General features: G+C 32.0%; 1 protein-coding gene across 1 annotated transcript; it reads left to right on the top strand.

The window, feature by feature from the left end:
• The first annotated feature begins 1,966 nt into the window (after nt 1-1,966).
• On the top strand, nt 1,967-20,845 carry LOC124365521 (mucin-3A-like). The gene is made up of 5 exons (XM_046821506.1): nt 1,967-2,209; nt 6,121-7,723; nt 19,245-19,421; nt 19,538-19,654; nt 20,724-20,845. Exons 1-5 carry the CDS (start codon nt 2,048-2,050, stop codon nt 20,843-20,845), a joined length of 2,181 nt encoding a protein of 726 aa, XP_046677462.1. The 5' UTR covers nt 1,967-2,047.
• The last annotated feature ends 893 nt before the right edge of the window (nt 20,846-21,738 follow it).

Raw genomic sequence — 21,738 nt, 5'->3', positions numbered from 1 at the left:
CTATTTGATTATTGTTTGACTTAGTTTTTTCATCGTTAGTTTGAAAGACATAATTTTGAATTAATGTAAATTAAATTTGCTGCTTGAAATAAAAGCTTTTGGTTTTTATTAAATTTGACATAAACAGACAGGCCTGTTACAAGAATTAATCATGTAGTCAATAATCGATTTAAAATTATTTTACACTTAAGGGTGAATGTAATTAGTGTTTAACACAAATTATAATGTTTATTTTCGGAAGGTATGAAATGAATAAGTTAAGTGGAAGGTTAAATACGAGAAGGCTTCTGTAAGAAGTTGGTTACCACTGCTTGGTGGAAAGCGTTGGCTTTTTATTGAAAGCTTTTGTTAGACTGAAATTGTTCACCTATTAGACTCTATTACTATTATTATAGTTGACTTATTCAATTTATAAGTTATTTTGCTTATGATTTCTCACACATTGTTTTGTTTGAGTGTAACCCATTATACATTGTAGATGTAGTATCAATAGTTTTAATGCTATCAAGTTTTTCATATAAACAGATTTGGCTGTGGCTAATCATTATATATGTAAGAGTAAAGTTGCCTATAGGTTATAATATTTATTATAGTGAGAATACTTTGTTAAAACTAATATAATAATAGTGATTAATTGCATTTAAAGTCGTGAGTTCGATATTTTCCAGTTTCAGGTAGACTATTATGAAACAACATACTGTTAATAGTCAATGCATGTATTTAGATTTCCTTATTTATTGCTATTACACTCGTGTTTTGGGTTGAATTTTCTTATGTTTGATAAGATAAATGTATTTCGGAGGTTATATATAAATAGCATTATAATAAGGTCAATAAGTAATGTTAAAATATTATTGGTGTTTAATATATTCATTCACAACCTTCTGGAGATGTGCTTAATTTACTCTATTATTCTTTCCCTTTGACTAGTAATTATGTTCCTTACGCGGAATCGCATAAATTAAGAGCTTACATCGTAGAAATCTACGTATGCAAGCATTAGAAACAAATTAAATGAAAGTAGCCTTTTTTGAATTATTTACGAATGCATATTAAAATATACAAAATAAAGATAAATGTATTACAGATAAAGTATATAAAACGTGCACATTTACTTAAAAAACGCACATGAACAAAAGATAGGTTGATATTTCCAGCTGGAAAGCCATACAGATCTAGCAAAGTTAAAAATGTACCTTAGTACATAAGATTTAATACGGAAAAAATGCATGTGGAAAGATGGCATGTGTGTAAGTTAATAGTGTCATTTTTATAGTGTATTACTACTTAAAGTAAATTGAGAAATATCATAAATTATGTATGTTGTGGTAAATCCAATCTCGTGTAGTGCGTGTTAGTACTTTCAGTGTTTAATTTGGTATAAACTAGTATTATTGAAAATTACTTTCAATTTGTTGGGAAAAATTTGTTTTCCTATAAGAACAGTTTCTCTTTCAATGAAACATAATTCTTTGTTTAAAGTTTGTTATTGACGATGGAAGGCCTGCGTGTAATAATAGAATTTCGGACATTTACCTCCCGAAGTGCAATATGTTACAAAATGTATAACACTACGTTTCGAGGATTGAAATCTACCCTCTTCTTCAGGTGTGAGAAATTTAATACACAAAAAAGTATTTCTAACCTACAACGGTTCAGACAGAACAAAATGAACCCAGGCGTTACAATGCACATACATGAAATCTTGGGTCAGTTTCGTAATGTTTTGCTCCTTGGACAACGTGTTCAAGATGGTTTATGTATCTGAAAGTTGTAATATATTGTATCCATTTATTTCTGAAGTAAATTAATGGGTGGAATCAAGATAAAATTAAAAGAAATTAAAAATATAATAAAGTATAGGTTAGTTTTAATAAAGTACATATCTGGTATATGAATAAATAAGAACAGGATTTTATAATTGAAAATATTGTAAGTTTTCATGACCAGCAAGATTTTAGAATTGAAGACAATGCGGTTAGCAACCTGCGGGATATCCTGTGGTTATCCACTTCCTTTAATATGAAGGAGATGACCAGTGTCAGAGATGAAGCAGAGGTATCAAGTCCAACCTCAGTCCGAGACTCCTCAGCAGGAAGATGCATCCTTCAGGGTGTGCCTATGTACCATGCTGGTGATTCTGGCGTTGTTCGGACTCACGTCTTTCTTCCTCTGGTTGTCCATCGACCCTCAGAGAGGTCCAGACAAGGTATTTTCACACTATCCTTCTGTTATCTCTTGGGTGGTTTTGTCTCGTGGAGGTTTTATAGAAAATTGGGGGAGACTTTAATAAGCGGCCTTCACTCGTTATTCGGCTGCTTTTATCGAACGTTTCGATTGTTTTTAATAAATTGAAGAATTTGATATTAAAATTTATTTAACCAAATGACTTCCAACTGATTAATTATAAAAAATAACAAAAAACTAAAAGAAGTAACTATTTTAAAGAATTTGTAAATGACGATGAATATTGAAAAACTGTGAGATAGTTCTTGGGAAAATGCCAGAGAAATTTAAGGAGTTGAATAGGGGTAGACTTTTTTAGCAATCTTTGTAATTATTTGCACTGCAGGGAAGTGCACCTGTCTGAGGAGAACCCTTTCCTCCATTTCAAAAAAGCAGTTACTCACTGCTATTCAGGCAATATATTAATACTGTAACGTTTCTCTGAAATGTAGGTCTAGACTAAAGTTGGTTTCGTTATTTGTTAATGTCATTGTTATATTTATTTTATTAAGAATATTGTAATGTATTATTTTGTTGTTAATATAATATAATTCTTGTAGCATACAATTATTATATAATATCGAAGTTAGATAATACATTGAATCGTTCGATAATAATCGCCTAATGAGTGTTGGCCGTTTATGAAAGTCTCCCCAAAAATTGAAATAATGAAACCGTTAGAAAGAATGAATGGGATGTTATCTCATAGAATGAATAATTACTTATGACCTAAAAACCTAAGGTATTCTTAAAAACTGTTGGAATTTATCATACTTGAGCAGCAGAAGTCAGTGTGTTCAGGTCCAAAATGCAGTATCAAGTAGTATTACAATATACCAAGGAGTCCCACAGGGATCTATCTTTGGTCCCTATCCTTTTCTTGATTTATGCGAATGATATCCATGCATAAGCCTTATATGGAAAAATCATTAGATACTAAGATGAGAGGACTCTCTTTCCGGGCTGATTCTCTGACTTCTTTGGAGATTCAAACTTTTATTGGTCTTAATTCCTGCGTTCAAAATTTTCTGGTAAATAATCTCAAAACTAATCATGAAAAGACAAATTACATCAACTTCTGTTTACGTGTGGAATACTTACGAAACCCCAACAGTAATGGTGGATAACATTGTTCTGGGGGAAACTGAGTCTGCTAAATTTCTAGGAGTACACCTAGATAAAGGGTTAACCTGGAAAGTTAACATTGAAAGTGTATGTGCAAAATTGGCAACCGGAATTTTTGTTCTTCGAAATTGATTAAAGCTTTGTACGTCTGATGTTTTAATGATGGCTTACTATGGATTAATATTTCCATACCTGTTAGAATTTATCTGTGGGGCAGTTGTACCATATCAAACTTGGAAAGAGTATTGAGACTGCAAAAAAGAATAATTGAAAAATTGAACAACATAGAGTTATGTCGAAGTGCCTTTAGAGAGTTCAACTTGCTACCTCTACTCAGCTTGTATATTTTAGAGACTTCATTTTACTGTTGATTTCAGTGTATATTGACACAGGGCAGTGATATACATAGATACGAGACAAGAGCTTGGGAGCACTTTCGAGCCCAACAGCATAGAACAGCAGCATTTGAACGCCTGCCTTCTCAAGCTGGGATCAAATTAATTACTCCCTGAAACACTAAAACACAAATCGAAAAAATTAAATCCTAATTAAAACACTGCCTGGTGTCTTGTGCTTTTTACTCAGTTGGCGAGTTCATGTAGCACACACTTGGGAATGATATTCTTGGCGGTGTTGCAATCCTGGGGGGTGATCCCACGAATTTTGAATTTTGTTTCTTTGTATGTGTATGAATCTGTGCCTACGTGCAGCTGTATGGAAAGTCGAGTGAATAGATTTAGTTTTTAAGTCAAATACTGTAAAAATTGGTATTATTGACTATTAATAGTCAGCAATACAATGTATTATATTGTATGTATTATATATATATATATATATATATATATATATATATATATATATATATATATATATATCTTCTGTAATGCCAATCGGCTTCAATACTCTTCTAAGTACTTTAAAGTGTACACAAAAACAGAAACAAAAATTCAGTGCTCATGTTTAATTTTCGAGTTCACAGAACCCTTCATCAGAACCACACTGAATTAAAACATATAAACAGAACTCAAACCAAGAACAAAAGACATAACCAAAATAAAATTTAACAAATAAATACCATAAACAACAAGATTCCAATCAGTTGTGTGTAGAATATTTATAAATGTTTACATAGAACTAAACATTTTTTTGTTATAAAAAGGAAAAGAGAATCATCTTAGGTTCAACCCATCTGGTTGCCTTGATTTTAAAATTAATTGATGTGCGATCTCAACATTTATTAAATTTATCAGATTGGTATTTTGATTGGGGTTTGTCTCTAAATGGTAAATTCCTTTTAGGCTGAAACAATTTTCTAATTTATTTTGATTGTGTTGAATCGCATGAGCAGATAATGGTCTCTCATAATTTTGATGAACAACATCAAATCGATGATTGGTCATTCTCACTCTTAATGGAGTGATGGGTTTTCCAATATAGTCTTTGGGACAGAATTTACAGGTTATAGTTGATAAATTATGTTTTTTGTAGTGCAATAAATGTTACCTTTAATAGGATATTCTTTTTCAGTTGTGCTACTTTTAAACGATTTAGAATTTATTAACATCTTACAAATGCCCCATCTTGGCTTGTTACAAGGATTGCACACGTTACATTTGATGTTATTACTTTCTGGATTGCCCTCATACTTTAATTTCGGTCTAGAGAGAATGTTTTGTAAATTTTGAGGTTTTTTAAAAATTACTTTGGAGGCTTAGAAAATAAATTTCTAGTTTCAGGGGAAGATTCCAAAATAGGAAAAGAAACCTTTAGAATTTTGTTGATTTTATGAAGGCCAGGAAAATTTTGGGTGATAAATTTAGAATCATTAGGAATAATAGCACTGGAAATATTTTTAGGTGCTCTGATTTGTCTATCAACAAGATTCTTTGGATACCCCCTTTTCAAAAAGTACATGGGACAGTCTGTTTATGTAGTTATGGAAGTCAGATTGATTGCTACAAAGATTTTTTGCTTTTATTGATAAACTCTTGGGGATAGATTTTTTTATGTGAACTGGATGGCAGCTGGTGAAATGCAAATATTGCATTTTGTTACTGTCTTTGACATGAATTTTTATGAAATGTAACAAGGAAAGGAGTGTAATATTTAGTTACTTTTTACTATTTTGATGGATACACTTGTCTGGTAGCTTCTGGCACAATTAACGCATGTTCATTGCCATTGCAATTGTGATAATTTCTCAAATTCCATATGAATGATAATTATTTCATTTGGAACAATATTTAATGCAATACATTAAAAAAGATGGCAATAATTTGTTCCAAATAAATAAAATTATAATGTTTTTTCAATGTTTTAAGTACAGTTTCAATTGTTAATTAGATTTCTTGATTCAATCGTGGTGGTGGCCGCTTACTATACTGCAGCCAGTATTACTTCTGACAAGTGAAAAACGTTCACATAGATTTTGAGACCAGAGGCACTTAAACCTACAAAGCCAGATATGTCCACATTGTGGTGTGTTACTACTAAGTGATTGTATTGCATATAATGACAAGTTATGATAAAAAATAATGTAATATGGCATAAAGATTTTTCAAATACAAAGTTTTATCTTGGCTTATTTCCTAACCATATTATTTTGGAGCTTTGTTACATTGAATCAATAGTTACATTGCCTCACTTTTTTGTTGATAAATGCTTCCTTTTATAACACAACAAAACAACCTTTACCTTTCAATTTCACATTACAAAAATAGACATTTCTTTGAATTTTTTATTGTAAGTGTTTAAAAGTAAAATTTTTAGGGTTCTGGAGATAATACTGCTGCTGGCTCTTCATATATGCATGGCCACGTGAAGCAAGACCCGACAACAACCAAAGCTGATCCATCTTTAGATACAGAAAAAGTGCAAACTCATATTATTCATAATAAAAAAGTAGTGACAAACCATCCTTCAACTGGTCAAGTAATTGAGTCATCCACTACAACTACTTCTGTGTCAAATACAAAAATAAGTGCTGAAACAAAACAGGCCCAAACTATAACATCTCATTCTCCATCAGAAGTCACCACCGAAGCCCCTATTGTCACCATAATAAACAAGACTCCGACATTTAAATCTACAACAGTTGAAGAAACTGAGTCATCAACTGGTTACTACAGCAACAATCCAGTGACTTGGAACTCGGAGGGAATTTATGTTGATGATAATGTAACAGAAGAAACTAATGAATCATCAACTACCTCTTATACCAATGATCCAGTTATATTCAACTCAAATCAATCTTATTTCAATAACACATCTCCTGTAGAATCAACTGAGACAACTAGTTATTATAGTGGCAATCCAGTAGCATGGAATCCTGGCTCACCATATTTTGAAAATACAACATCTGTTAGTGAAAGTAATCTTAAAGTTACAACAGAAAGCTCAACTGAAAGTTTTTCCCAACTCAATTTGACTGGTATCTCTCAGAAAACTGAAGACAGTAGTGTAATTTCATCAACAATTACCACAACTGAAGTTCAATATATTCAAAACAACAGTTCAATAGACAAAATCAATAAACTGGTCACGGAGTTTGAAGTCAAAACATTTTCAACAACTGAAAATGATGTTGATGAGAATATTATGAAATCTAAAAGACTTCCCTTTGAGACTACTACTGAAGAAGTTTCTTCCACTGTAACACCAGGTTCAATCTCAAATACTGTAACTAATGAATCAAATATAACAGAATTAACTTCCACACATAGTACTATCACAAACTCTTCTGTAGATGATACTGCAGCTAATGAATCAGATATAACAGAATCAACTTCCACACATAGTACTTCCACAGAATCTTCTGTAGAAAAAGCTGAAACTGTAACAGAAGAAACTGCTACCTCAGCTTTGAGTAAAAATTTAACAGAGAACACTGATTATGAAGAATATACCCCACAAGACAGTTCTACATCCTCAGAAGCAGTGTCCATGAGAGAAACATCTACAGCTCAAACACCAGGTTCAACCTCAAATACTGTAACTAATGAATCAAATATAACAGAATTAACTTCCACACATAGTACTATCACAAACTCTTCTGTAGATGATACTGCAGCTAATGAATCAGATATAACAGAATCAACTTCCACACATAGTACTTCCACAGAATCTTCTGTAGAAAAAGCTGAAACTGTAACAGAAGAAACTGCTACCTCAGCTTTGAGTAAAAATTTAACAGAGAACACTGATTATGAAGAATATACCTCACAAGACAGTTCTACATCCTCAGAAGCAGTGTTCATGAGAGAAACATCTACAGCTCGGACTTGTTGTATTCCTGCTGCACCTGCATGTCCAGTCTGCCCAACCCTGCAGAATCCGACTACAACTACTGTCACAGAGACTACACCTGCAACAGGTTAGTCATAGATATTAATTATATATGAATATTGAGGTTATTACACTTTTCTGAGAGTATAAACAACTGATTTGCAGGATTTTACGGGCAAAAAATAATTAGTGTGAAAGCAATAATATTGTTCTGTAAAAAGTGCTACTTATAAAGAACTTAAATAACAGTATAGGTTTGTATATTAGTTATATAATTATTAAGATGGTGCAATTGATTTTTGACTTAGAAAATATTTGTTGTGATGAAATCAAAGTCCTTTAAGATAACTTCCCTAAATATATAAAAAGTAAAAACACATTTTGTAGCACTCTGATTGAAATTACAGGCGTTTTAAAAGTAGAATATAGCTTGCCTACATTTTCTACTTTGAACACCTGTATGCGTTATATATACATACTTATATATGTGTGTATATATATATATATATACAGTATATATATATATACAGTATATATATATATATATATATATATATACAGTATATATGTATTTATTAAATTATTTCTTGTGTGCGTGTGTATGTCACTGAACTCCTAAACTACTGGACCGACGTTGATGAATTTGTGCGTGTGTGTTGAAGGGGATTTGAGAATGGTTTAGATTTACAACTCTGTCCAATTTAAATGGTTTGTTTAGTTAATATTTTATTTATTAATTTATTGTTGTTGATTTGGGAATGTTTTACCTTCGATCCTGCAGACTGCGCTACGACACGCAATACAAAGTGAACTGATACCTAGCAGCTGTTAATACTTTCAGCTGAAGTTCATCAAAGAGGCAGAAACAATTGGTTACATTTAACATTTAGATATTTTTTTGTTCTCTTTGCCTCAGCTACTAACAGCCATGTAGGCTTCGATGTGCAATGGTTTATTTTCAAAGTACACACACTTTTTCATGTCTATACTTTATTGGCCCTCCCCGGGATTTGAACCCGTGATCTCTCAGTTAGAAAGCCGAGACTATAACCATTGATCTACGGAGGAGGACATTTAGAAAACTATTATTGTAAAATGCTTGATCAGTAGCATGCTGTTTGCATAGACGAAGTTACTACCTAATTTTAAATTTAGATTGCACCAATGATCTAATGCAATGAAAATACTATTAAACACTGTTATAAAAACCACCTCATTGTACAAAGCCGTGAATGTTTGCACATAGGTAATCGAATTTGGTTAAATCGAAGGTAAATGAAGAGTCGAAAGTAGACGCTTTGAGGTTATGATCGAAATTGGTTTTCGTTTATACGTTTTCTTGATTGGAGCACCAGGCAAACTCCACAATAATACTGGAAATATCTTAGACAGAAAAGTAATTTAAACAGACCGAATTTGATTCTTTATAACCAGATTAGTTTATCGAGATTCATCCATATAAATTAATAGTACTGAATAACTTGACAACTCGTAGCAAAAACCACGAAAGATGAGGCAGGAAATATGGTACATACCTTCATTATGCGCCCAAGAGGATGACGAAGGAACGACTATCAGTTATCGCAGGAATGTTTAGAATGTGATAAAAAAAGAATACGCGAATACAGGTACTGTTTTTCAACAGGAAATTGCGTGCGAAGTCTCGGGAAAGTAGTAGACAGGAATTACACTGCCACAGTTTCAAGTAGCGTGGCAGCGCTACACAAACAAAAACATGAATATTGTTCAGTCCAGCAAAGTAACTGTCCTTTGATAAGAGCAGCACTACGCTCCGTGCCGTCTGTGCTCACTATACACTATGCTACACTAACTGTATGAAACTTTGTACATAATTGAGAACTTAAAATTACTTATTCTATAAATTCTATAACTAAACCATTATTAATATTAGAAAACAAAAACAAAATTTAAAGTAATCATATAACTGCCGTATCTTCAATTTTTTCCCTTTTAACAAACCATACATTTATCTTACATAATCATATTGTTTAGAAAATGTAAATCATCGTAACTAAACAGCCAGCATTTCACCTCCCGAGAAAAAGCTCTAATATTTGAACATACTTTTATATTAATTTGGTAGTTTATTGAAATATTTTGGGCCTACATAAATAAAAGATTGTCTGAATAGTGATTTTCTAACTTTAGGCACTCTAAAAACATTATTACTGCAACTTCTTGTACTGTAAAAAGTTATTTTGTTCCTGTGTCACCAATTTTAATGTAAAACAAGCGTAGAACCTTGTAGACAAACAGGTGCGGTACTGGTAAAATTTTTAATTGATGGTATAATGGAAAATAACTTTGTCTCTTTTGTTTGCTAAGAATTATTCTTATAAAATAGTTTTGAAGAACACGTATTTTTTCAATTTTATACTTAAAAGTTCCTCCTCAGCATTGAATCCCGTACTGTAATTTTGAATGTATTAACTCAGCAGGCTCGACCTCCAACCCCAGCGCCGCGCCCACGTCTTTCACCACCGCCTCCATGCATTCTCCATCCGTCATCGGCACACCGCTGATTTCGATATTATTTCTTCTTGAATACTGCTCGAGTTCCCTCGTTCTCTCCCGCAGTTCCGTGAGCTCCTGGCAGATAACTTCATTTTCTGACCGCAATTCCGCGTTCTCCCTCTTGAGGTCAGCAAACTGTGTTCTTAATTCTTCCATTAATGCAGTTGAAGAATCAATTTTATCGGAGATGAATTGTACGGATTTCGTTAGTTCCAACATATCATTTCTAAAAAGTTTTAGTTCTTCAAAAACTTCCGTTTTGAAAGCTTCCATCACCTTAACTATAAAGTCTTTGGTCAACTCACTAGGACCAGAAGGTGCAGAAGCAACACTACCGGCTGTTGGAGTCTTGTTTCCACAGTCTTTACACCTCCACTCCCTGTTGGAACGACAAATTCTTCATCCCGTCAGCTTTAACACAGTTAGCAAGTGCTGAAACACCACACATCGCAGCACACTTGACAGCACTCGCATCATCACACTCCTTACTACAGACGGCACAGATCAACATTTTAAAGTTTTCAACACAATATATCCTATACTGACAGCGCAAACTATACTTCACTACACGTCACTTCGTACACGAGGTATCTTTAACCTTGAACCGTCGGAGCGTTAACGCACTAGCTCTTATCTGCTCGGCTGCTCGAGCTGGACTGGATATAAGTTACAGGGTGAGTGGCTCTTGGTGTGACAAAATGTTAGGGTTATAATGCAATGTAAATGTAATACAATGGTGGTTATAAAAAAGTCTAACTCCAAAAATTAGGTCTGAAATGAATTACTTTCAGTTTTTCTAAAAAACCCGTGTTTTGTACGTAAATCACATATGTGAGCAAACTACATCATTTTTAGATTCTCCGTTAAATTTTCAATTTGAAAAAGTTATCGGTTCAAACGGTAAGAAAAGAAAATTAAGCTTCAGGTCGATTCAAATGGCAAAGTGGCTAAGTTTCAGAAAAACTGAAATATCATTGAACCCCATCTTTTTACCACACCCTGTACTCAAGAATGTGTCAAGTGATATTAAAAACTTTGCCATTTAATAGGCTTTAAAATGGTATGCCATATGACCATAGTTAAGTATTCAGTTACCTACTTTTATCGGTTTGAATATTATAAAACATGCAAGCTACAAAAAGATTAAAACAATTTAATAACAACTGCACTTAATTTTTATGTTTTATAAAACTGCCTCATAAAACAAGGAATTGAAGATTACCAAAAAGTAAACCAGTTTAAAATAATTTGTGAATGCTAGTTACAGATTTTCGTACAAAAACACGGTTCTTTTTGGGAAAACTGAAAATAATTCATTTCAGACCTAATTTTTGGAGTTAGACCTTTTTATAACCGCCACTCTATCACATTTACATTGCATTATAACCCAAAACATGTTGTCACACCAAGAGCCACTCACCGTGTATATATAATTTCCTTACGTCCTAATGAATGAAAATACGTCACTCCCTAAAGAGTAAAATTTACAATATATATATATATATATATATATATATATATATATATATATATATATATTCACTTCGAGTGTATAAAAGCAGAATTGCTCTGTTATATCAATTATTAAACTTCTTGATACAAAGTTCCTTTAATATTTCGGCTTTTTGCCGTTTTCAAAAAGGTATAATACAAAATAACAATACAGCAACAAAATTTACAAAAGTAAATAAATAAAAACTGACATAAATAAATAAACAAGAATTTTTGAACATGTGGTTAACACCAAAGAGAAATAAATAATATCATGAACAGAGAATGAATTTAGAAAAATAATTTAGAAAAAATAATATATAATTGATCATTTCATCTTTTATTCAGACCAAAGGGTACTTTTGATTTTAATATTAATTGATGTGCCTGTTCTAAATTTTCTAAGTCAATTTTGTTTCTATCTTCGGGTACTTTGCAAATACCTGTCAGTGCATAACATTGTTCAAAATTTTGTTGGTGGCCTAATGCGTGTTGTGAAACCAATTTTTCATCCTGTTTTTTAGACGAACAACGATGATTATTCATTCTTATGTGCAATGGATTTGTTGTCAATCCAACATAATCCATTGCACAATTTTTACATGTTAATTGGTAAATTACATTTTTACTTTTGCAATTAATTTCTCCTCTAATAGGGTAAGTTTTCTTTGTATTACTACTGGTGAAAAAATTGGACGATTTTATAATTTTGCAAGTATTACATCGTTTGTCTTTACAGGGTTGACACTTAAAATTTTTCTTCTTTTCTGAATTTTGAATGTCAGTAGGTGGCAATTTGGGCCGTACCAGAAGATTTTTTAGGTTAGTATTTCTACGAAACACTAGCCTGGGTGGTTTTGAAAATAAGTTTTTAGTAATTGGTGAAGATTCAAGAATTTTGTGTGCCGTTCTTAGAATATTGTTTGTTTTATATAAACCAGGAAAATATTTTGTTATAAATTTTACGTCATCATTCTTTTGGGTTTTATGGACATTAGAGTGTTTAATTTGATTATTTATAAATTTTGAAGGATATTTTCTTTTTACAAATGCATTTCCAAGTTTTTCTAGATAATTTTGAAAATCTGCACTATCAGTACATAATTTTTTGGCCCTAACTGACAAACCCTTTGGTACTGATTTTTTGACATGTACAGGATGGCAGCTGTTGAAATGTAGATAATCCATTGTGTTACTGTCTTTAATATGAATTTTTGTTTTGAGAAATCCAGATTTAATAAAAACATCTACATCCAAAAATGTTATGATTTCTTTAGAAAATTTCCAGGTAAATTTCAAAATCGAGAATTTGTTTAGATTTTCCAAAAATTCTTTTAAATTTTCAAAGCTATTATTCCAAATCATAAAAATATCGTCAATGAATCTCAACCATACAAGAGGTTTGTAGGATTGAGAATTCAAAAAATCTTCTTCTAATTTTGCCATAAATAGATTAGCATACGCAGGTGCCATCCTGGTGCCCATAGCTGTTCCATTAATTTGGAGGTAATTTTTATCTTGAAATTTAAAGTTGTTCATAGTTAAAATAAAATTAAGTAATGTCATTATAAATTTTGTGCTGGGACTGGCTTGCTTAGGTCTAGTGGTTAAAAAACTATGTATTGCTTCTTCGCCCAAACTGTGAGGAATGTTTGTGTATAGAGACTGGACATCAATGGTAACCATAATTGCATCGCTGGGAATGGGTTGCTTCATTTCATTCAATCTTTCGATGAAGTGATCGGTGTTCTTGATGTGTGACTTCAAATTTTTCACCATTGGCTGCAAAATGTCGTCGACAAAGCTGGAGATTCTTTCTGTTGGAGAAACATAACCCGAAACTATCGGTCTCCCTGGTGGTGGCCTTGTTTCCTTATGAATTTTAGGCAAAATATAGAAAACAGGGGTTCTTGGTACATCAGGAGTTAGGAGAGCTAAAGTTTCTTGACTTATATCTTCTTTTGGTCCCTCAACTGCGAGAAATTGCTTAATATCATTGTTAAAACGTTCAGTTGGGTCGTAATCGATTTGCTTGTAAAATTTTGTATCATTTAATTGTTTATTAATTTCAAAAATATAATCATTGAGATCTAGAAGTACTATTGTGTTGCCCTTATCTGCTGGTAAAATTATTATGTCTTTATTATTCCTAAGAGATGTGATAGCTTTTCTTTCTCCTGCTGTTAAATTGTCATTACTCTTTAAGGAATCCGTGAATTCATGATGTGACAAATTCGATAATATGACATTTATGAACTGTTCGATCGGATGATCAGGAGGTAGATTAGGAGGGGTCCAATTTGACTTCGGTTTGAACTTAGCAACTGAATTTGGGATTTTATTATCATTCATTGTGTTTTGTAGAAAATGAAACTTTAGCCTTATATTACGCGCAAAAGCGAGGGCATCAGCAAGAAAATCCATATGATTGAACTTTGGTGTTGGTGAGAAAGTTAATCCTTTGGATAAAACAGAAACTTCTTCGGAATTCAGATCATATTTGGAAAGGTTAAGTATGTTAGAAGCTACCATGCAATTTTGTTCGTTGTTTTTATCTACAGTTTTGTCCACACTAGAAATCACAGTGAAATGTTCTGCCAATTGTCTTGTAGTATCGTTTTTGGAGATTATGTTGATAGTCTCTGGTGGATCAGTTTTTATGTTTACATCTTTATAACTGTAGCTATATTTTAAATTGACCTTATTCGGTTCAGTTGTGTTCATATAAAGGTTACTGAGTTTTTTATAAAGTTGTTCAAGTTTAGTTTTCATTAGATGGTTACATTCTAGTAATATGTTATTTACAAACTCCGGTTCATCTCTAAGAAGCTCCAACAGAGAACAAAGTTTGTTACTATGTTCTTTAGATAAATTTTTGTATAATCCAAGAGCAAAACTAGTGAGTTGAAAACTAGTTTCTGACATTCAAAATTCAGAAAAGAAGAAAAATTTTAATTGTCAACCCTGTAAAGACAAACGATGTAATACTTGCAAAATTATAAAATCGTCCAATTTTTTCACCAGTAGTAATACAAAGAAAACTTACCCTATTAGAGGAGAAATTAATTGCAAAAGTAAAAATGTAATTTACCAATTAACATGTAAAAATTGTGCAATGGATTATGTTGGATTGACAACAAATCCATTGCACATAAGAATGAATAATCATCGTTGTTCGTCTAAAAAACAGGATGAAAAATTGGTTTCACAACACGCATTAGGCCACCAACAAAATTTTGAACAATGTTATGCACTGACAGGTATTTGCAAAGTACCCGAAGATAGAAACAAAATTGACTTAGAAAATTTAGAACAGGCACATCAATTAATATTAAAATCAAAAGTACCCTTTGGTCTGAATAAAAGATGAAATGATCAATTATATATTATTTTTTCTAAATTATTTTTCTAAATTCATTCTCTGTTCATGATATTATTTATTTCTCTTTGGTGTTAACCACATGTTCAAAAATTCTTGTTTATTTATTTATGTCAGTTTTTATTTATTTACTTTTGTAAATTTTGTTGCTGTATTGTTATTTTGTATTATACCTTTTTGAAAACGGCAAAAAGCCGAAATATTAAAGGAACTTTGTATCAAGAAGTTTAATAATTGATATAACAGAGCAATTCTGCTTTTATACACTCGAAGTGAATAGAAAAGCCTATTGGTAAGAGACTTCTACTTTCTACTTTAAATAACATTTGGTAATCATGAACAGAAGAACTCAAAATTTTCACAGTATACCTAGCCAGTTTAGATACCACGCTATCAAAATTGTCATGTTGAATTGTAAGATTGCTTTTCTTACAGTCTGTTTGAATCTTGGCTTGACACCTAAAGGTTTACAGCCTAAATTTCCTGTGTTTGCTTTTCCAATTGAATTAAGAAATGATGTATTTTCTTTCGCAAGACAAACTAGTTTTCAACTCACTAGTTTTGCTCTTGGATTATACAAAAATTTATCTAAAGAACATAGTAACAAACTTTGTTCTCTGTTGGAGCTTCTTAGAGATGAACCGGAGTTTGTAAATAACATATTACTAGAATGTAACCATCTAATGAAAACTAAACTTGAACAACTTTATAAAAAACTCAGTAACCTTTATATGAACACAACTGAACCGAATAAGGTCAATTTAAAATATAGCTACAGTTATAAAGATGTAAACATAAAAACTGATCCACCAGAGACTATCAACATAATCTCCAAAAACGATACTACAAGACAATTGGCAGAACATTTCACTGTGATTTCTAGTGTGGACAAAACTGTAGATAAAAACAACGAACAAAATTGCATGGTAGCTTCTAACATACTTAACCTTTCCAAATATGATCTGAATTCCGAAGAAGTTTCTGTTTTATCCAAAGGATTAACTTTCTCACCAACACCAAAGTTCAATCATATGGATTTTCTTGCTGATGCCCTCGCTTTTGCGCGTAATATAAGGCTAAAGTTTCATTTTCTACAAAACACAATGAATGATAATAAAATCCCAAATTCAGTTGCTAAGTTCAAACCGAAGTCAAATTGGACCCCTCCTAATCTACCTCCTGATCATCCGATCGAACAGTTCATAAATGTCATATTATCGAATTTGTCACATCATGAATTCACGGATTCCTTAAAGAGTAATGACAATTTAACAGCAGGAGAAAGAAAAGCTATCACATCTCTTAGGAATAATAAAGACATAATAATTTTACCAGCAGATAAGGGCAACACAATAGTACTTCTAGATCTCAATGATTATATTTTTGAAATTAATAAACAATTAAATGATACAAAATTTTACAAGCAAATCGATTACGACCCAACTGAACGTTTTAACAATGATATTAAGCAATTTCTCGCAGTTGAGGGACCAAAAGAAGATATAAGTCAAGAAACTTTAGCTCTCCTAACTCCTGATGTACCAAGAACCCCTGTTTTCTATATTTTGCCTAAAATTCATAAGGAAACAAGGCCACCACCAGGGAGACCGATAGTTTCGGGTTATGTTTCTCCAACAGAAAGAATCTCCAGCTTTGTCGACGACATTTTGCAGCCAATGGTGAAAAATTTGAAGTCACACATCAAGAACACCGATCACTTCATCGAAAGATTGAATGAAATGAAGCAACCCATTCCCAGCGATGCAATTATGGTTACCATTGATGTCCAGTCTCTATACACAAACATTCCTCACAGTTTGGGCGAAGAAGCAATACATAGTTTTTTAACCACTAGACCTAAGCAAGCCAGTCCCAGCACAAAATTTATAATGACATTACTTAATTTTATTTTAACTATGAACAACTTTAAATTTCAAGATAAAAATTACCTCCAAATTAATGGAACAGCTATGGGCACCAGGATGGCACCTGCGTATGCTAATCTATTTATGGCAAAATTAGAAGAAGATTTTTTGAATTCTCAATCCTACAAACCTCTTGTATGGTTGAGATTCATTGACGATATTTTTATGATTTGGAATAATAGCTTTGAAAATTTAAAAGAATTTTTGGAAAATCTAAACAAATTCTCGATTTTGAAATTTACCTGGAAATTTTCTAAAGAAATCATAACATTTTTGGATGTAGATGTTTTTATTAAATCTGGATTTCTCAAAACAAAAATTCATATTAAAGACAGTAACACAATGGATTATCTACATTTCAACAGCTGCCATCCTGTACATGTCAAAAAATCAGTACCAAAGGGTTTGTCAGTTAGGGCCAAAAAATTATGTACTGATAGTGCAGATTTTCAAAATTATCTAGAAAAACTTGGAAATGCATTTGTAAAAAGAAAATATCCTTCAAAATTTATAAATAATTAAATTAAACACTCTAATGTCCATAAAACCCAAAAGAATGATGACGTAAAATTTATAACAAAATATTTTCCTGGTTTATATAAAACAAACAATATTCTAAGAACGGCACACAAAATTCTTGAATCTTCACCAATTACTAAAAACTTATTTTCAAAACCACCCAGGCTAGTGTTTCGTAGAAATACTAACCTAAAAAATCTTCTGGTACGGCCCAAATTGCCACCTACTGACATTCAAAATTCAGAAAAGAAGAAAAATTTTAAGTGTCAACCCTGTAAAGACAAACGATGTAATACTTGCAAAATTATAAAATCGTCCAATTTTTTCACCAGTAGTAATACAAAGAAAACTTACCCTATTAGAGGAGAAATTAATTGCAAAAGTAAAAATGTAATTTACCAATTAACATGTAAAAATTGTGCAATGGATTATGTTGGATTGACAACAAATCCATTGCACATAAGAATGAATAATCATCGTTGTTCGTCTAAAAAACAGGATGAAAAATTGGTTTCACAACACGCATTAGGCCACCAACAAAATTTTGAACAATGTTATGCACTGACAGGTATTTGCAAAGTACCCGAAGATAGAAACAAAATTGACTTAGAAAATTTAGAACAGGCACATCAATTAATATTAAAATCAAAAGTACCCTTTGGTCTGAATAAAAGATGAAATGATCAATTATATATTATTTTTTCTAAATTATTTTTCTAAATTCATTCTCTGTTCATGATATTATTTATTTCTCTTTGGTGTTAACCACATGTTCAAAAATTCTTGTTTATTTATTTATGTCAGTTTTTATTTATTTACTTTTGTAAATTTTGTTGCTGTATTGTTATTTTGTATTATACCTTTTTGAAAACGGCAAAAAGCCGAAATATTAAAGGAACTTTGTATCAAGAAGTTTAATAATTGATATAACAGAGCAATTCTGCTTTTATACACTCGAAGTGAATATATATATATATATATATATATATATATATATATATATATAAGCATATTGTAAATTTTACAGTGACAAAAATTTTACTCTTTAGGGAGTGACGTATTTTCATTCATTAGGACGTAAGGAAATTATATATACACGGTGAGTGGCTCTTGGTGTGACAACATGTTTTGGGTTATAATGCAATGTAAATGTGATTACATTTTTTTAAATATAAAAACGTAACTTCATGAAGCTAAAACTCATATGTACGTACAAACTCTAATTGTTTTTGTTTGGATGTTTTTATTTAGATCGGATTTCTTAAATTTCTTACTTTAAACTATAAAGTTTCATGTAGAGTGATAAAAAGAATTATACGTACTCTTTTGTATTCAGGGAAAAAATTTATAGGTGTATAGATTTAAGGTACAAAATATTCTCCAAACGCAGAATCAACACCTTAATAGAAGGTGTATTTTGTAGAGCACATGTAATGTTACAAAAAGGATATATAGAATAAATAGATATTCAAATTGTATATACCAAAATATATATGTGCTAGATACCTGTAAGTAATGAAAAATCTACATGTCTAAGATTAAGCACATAATTTGTGACCAGTGTTGTTTTATATGATCTTAAATTTGAAATCATAAACCTTTATTGTAAAGAATATTTTGTTTAGTAAATTTTACATTTTGTTCAGAAATACATGATACTTCCAGCAAACCAATAGACTGACTTCAATAACGGATTTCCATAACGAAGACTTAGAAGATTGTTAGCAAAATGTACTTAAGCTTTTATATGTTTACTTCAGTGGACAAAGTGTGTGAAACCAAAGAGTGCTACGCCACTGCCGGACGGATGTTGTCGTTGGTGGATGTTACAGTGGATCCTTGTAAGGACTTCTACTCTTACGCTTGTGGTGGAATATTGGATAATCCAACTGTTCTGGAAGAAGATCCTGAAATTGATGTGTGGGACAGAATCAAAAGTAAGTATCTTTTAGTTGAATCTTTGTCGCATAAGTATCAATCACGAGTTAGTGCTTTATCCTTAGTGATAAGATTCCTAGTTTCTGTTGTCTTAGTCACAACTGACTGTTCTCAGAAGCTGTAAAGGCCATATCGCCTCTCAGTCCAGCGTCTCATCAGAAGTTAAAGAACTACTACGAGGGGTGTGTTCATTATGACAAACTTATCTCAGAAGAGGAAAGAAAAATAGAAGGTATGAGTAGTACTAGTACGATAATAAATAATATAAAAGGTACTGAATCACAAAATAAAATAAGTTAATGAAAAATGTGGAATGAGTATGTCCTTGGAGTAAGTTAATATCTATGGTAATTTTATCTATTTAAGAAACACCAGGTTTGAGTAATGCTGGAACAAGAACTTTTGTGCATTAACCCTAGTGTTCACACCCTAGTGTTGATATATAGTACATACATCAATACTACCGCCACTATTTCTTACCATTTCAAACAAAATCAATTGCTGATTTCAATCGTAAAAATTGGTTTGGCTTTTTTGACAACAGTGATGTCACAGTGACATCATAAAACTTGCCAGAATCATCGCCTTCATCCAGCTATTTTGAAAATTAGTGATATATAACGGGTATGGTTTATTATGATAGTTTATAACTTGTTATTGCTTTTTTAGACTATAATATGCTAAATTTTGTTATATTTTTTAAATATTTAATGTAGCACTTATATTGGATCTGTGTGTATAATCTATCATTATCGGTTTCATTTCAGGATGGATGTCTTAAAGTATAGCCATGAAGAATAAAAATGGTTGAAATGTCATTAAATTATCTTCAACTATAAAACTGTTTTGATATTTCTGAAAGTGACATAACCGTTTCGGTGTTTCCAGGTCGTAACATATTGGACGATGTAGCATTGGTTTTGAATGCTACAAGCGATACTGAGAATAACTTCACACAGCTTCTCATCAATCTGTTTAAACTGCTTTGATATTTCTGAATGTGACATAACCGTTTGGGTGTTTCCAGATCTTAACATATTGGACGATGTAGCATTGGTTTTGAATGCTACAAGCGATATTGAGAATAACTTCACACAACTTATTATCAATCTGTTTAAACTGCTATGATATTTCTGAATGTGACATAACCGTTTCGGTGTTTCCAGGTCTTAACATATTGGACGATGTAGCATTGGTTTTGAATGCTACAAGCGATATTGAGAATAACTTCACACAACTTCTCATCAATCTGTTTAAACTGCTATGATATTTCTGAATGTGACGTTTTTGGTGTTTTCCAGGTCGTAACATATTGGACGATTTAGCGTTGTTTTTGAACGCTACAAGCGATATTGAGAATAACTTCACACAACTTCTCATCAATCTGTTTAAACTGCTTTTGATATTTCTGAATGTGACATAACCGTTTTGGTGTTTCCAGGTCTTAACATATTGGACGATATAGCATTGGTTTTTGAATGCTACAAGCGATATTGAGAATAACTTCACACAACTTCTCAATCAATCTGTTTAAACTGCTATGATATTTCTGAATGTGACATAACCGTTTTGGTGTTTTTCAGGTCTTAACATATTGGACGATGTAGCATTGGTTTTGAATGCTACAAGCGATATTGAGAATAACTTCACACAACTTATTATCAATCTGTTTAAACTGCTATGATATTTCTGAATGTGACATAACCGTTTCGGTGTTTCCAGGTCTTAACATATTGGACGATGTAGCATTGGTTTTGAATGCTACAAGCGATATTGAGAATAACTTCACACAACTTCTCATCAATCTGTTTAAACTGCTTTGATATTTCTGAATGTGACATAACCGTTTTTTTGGTGTTTCCAGGTCTTAACATATTGGACGATATAGCATTGGTTTTGAATGCTACAAGCGATATTGAGAATAACTTCACACAACTTCTCATCAATTCTGTTTAAACTGCTATGATATTTCTGAATGTGACATAACCGTTTTGGTGTTTTCAGGTCTTAACATATTGGACGATGTAGCATTGGTTTTTGAATTGCTACAAGCGATATTGAGAATAACTTCACACAACTTCTCATCAATCTGTTTAAACTGCTATGATATTTCTGAATGTGACGTTTTGGTGTTTCCAGGTCGTAACATATTGGACGATTTAGCGTTGTTTTTGAACGCTACAAGCGATATTGAGAATAACTTCACACAACTTCTCATCAATCTGTTTAAACTGCTATGATATTTCTGAATGTGACGTTTTGGTGTTTCCAGGTCGTAACATATTGGACGATTTAGCGTTGTTTTTGAACGCTACA

Source organism: Homalodisca vitripennis, chromosome 6 (assembly GCF_021130785.1).
Source record: "Homalodisca vitripennis isolate AUS2020 chromosome 6, UT_GWSS_2.1, whole genome shotgun sequence".
In the NCBI taxonomy this organism is placed as follows: Eukaryota; Metazoa; Arthropoda; class Insecta; order Hemiptera; family Cicadellidae; genus Homalodisca; species Homalodisca vitripennis.
The sequence above is the reverse complement of the archived record's forward strand: the minus strand, read 5'-3'. Positions and strand labels throughout refer to the sequence as shown.

Bases quoted from the DNA above. Each gene is read 5' to 3' on its own strand.
- LOC124365521 (XM_046821506.1), top strand. From the start codon at position 2,048: ATGAAGCAGAGGTATCAAGTCCAACCTCAGTCCGAGACTCCTCAGCAG. The intron at 2,210-6,120 runs GTATTTTCACAC...TAAAATTTTTAG, and splicing joins CTCAGAGAGGTCCAGACAAG to GGTTCTGGAGATAATACTGC. The intron at 7,724-19,244 runs GTTAGTCATAGA...TGTTTACTTCAG, and splicing joins AGAGACTACACCTGCAACAG to TGGACAAAGTGTGTGAAACC.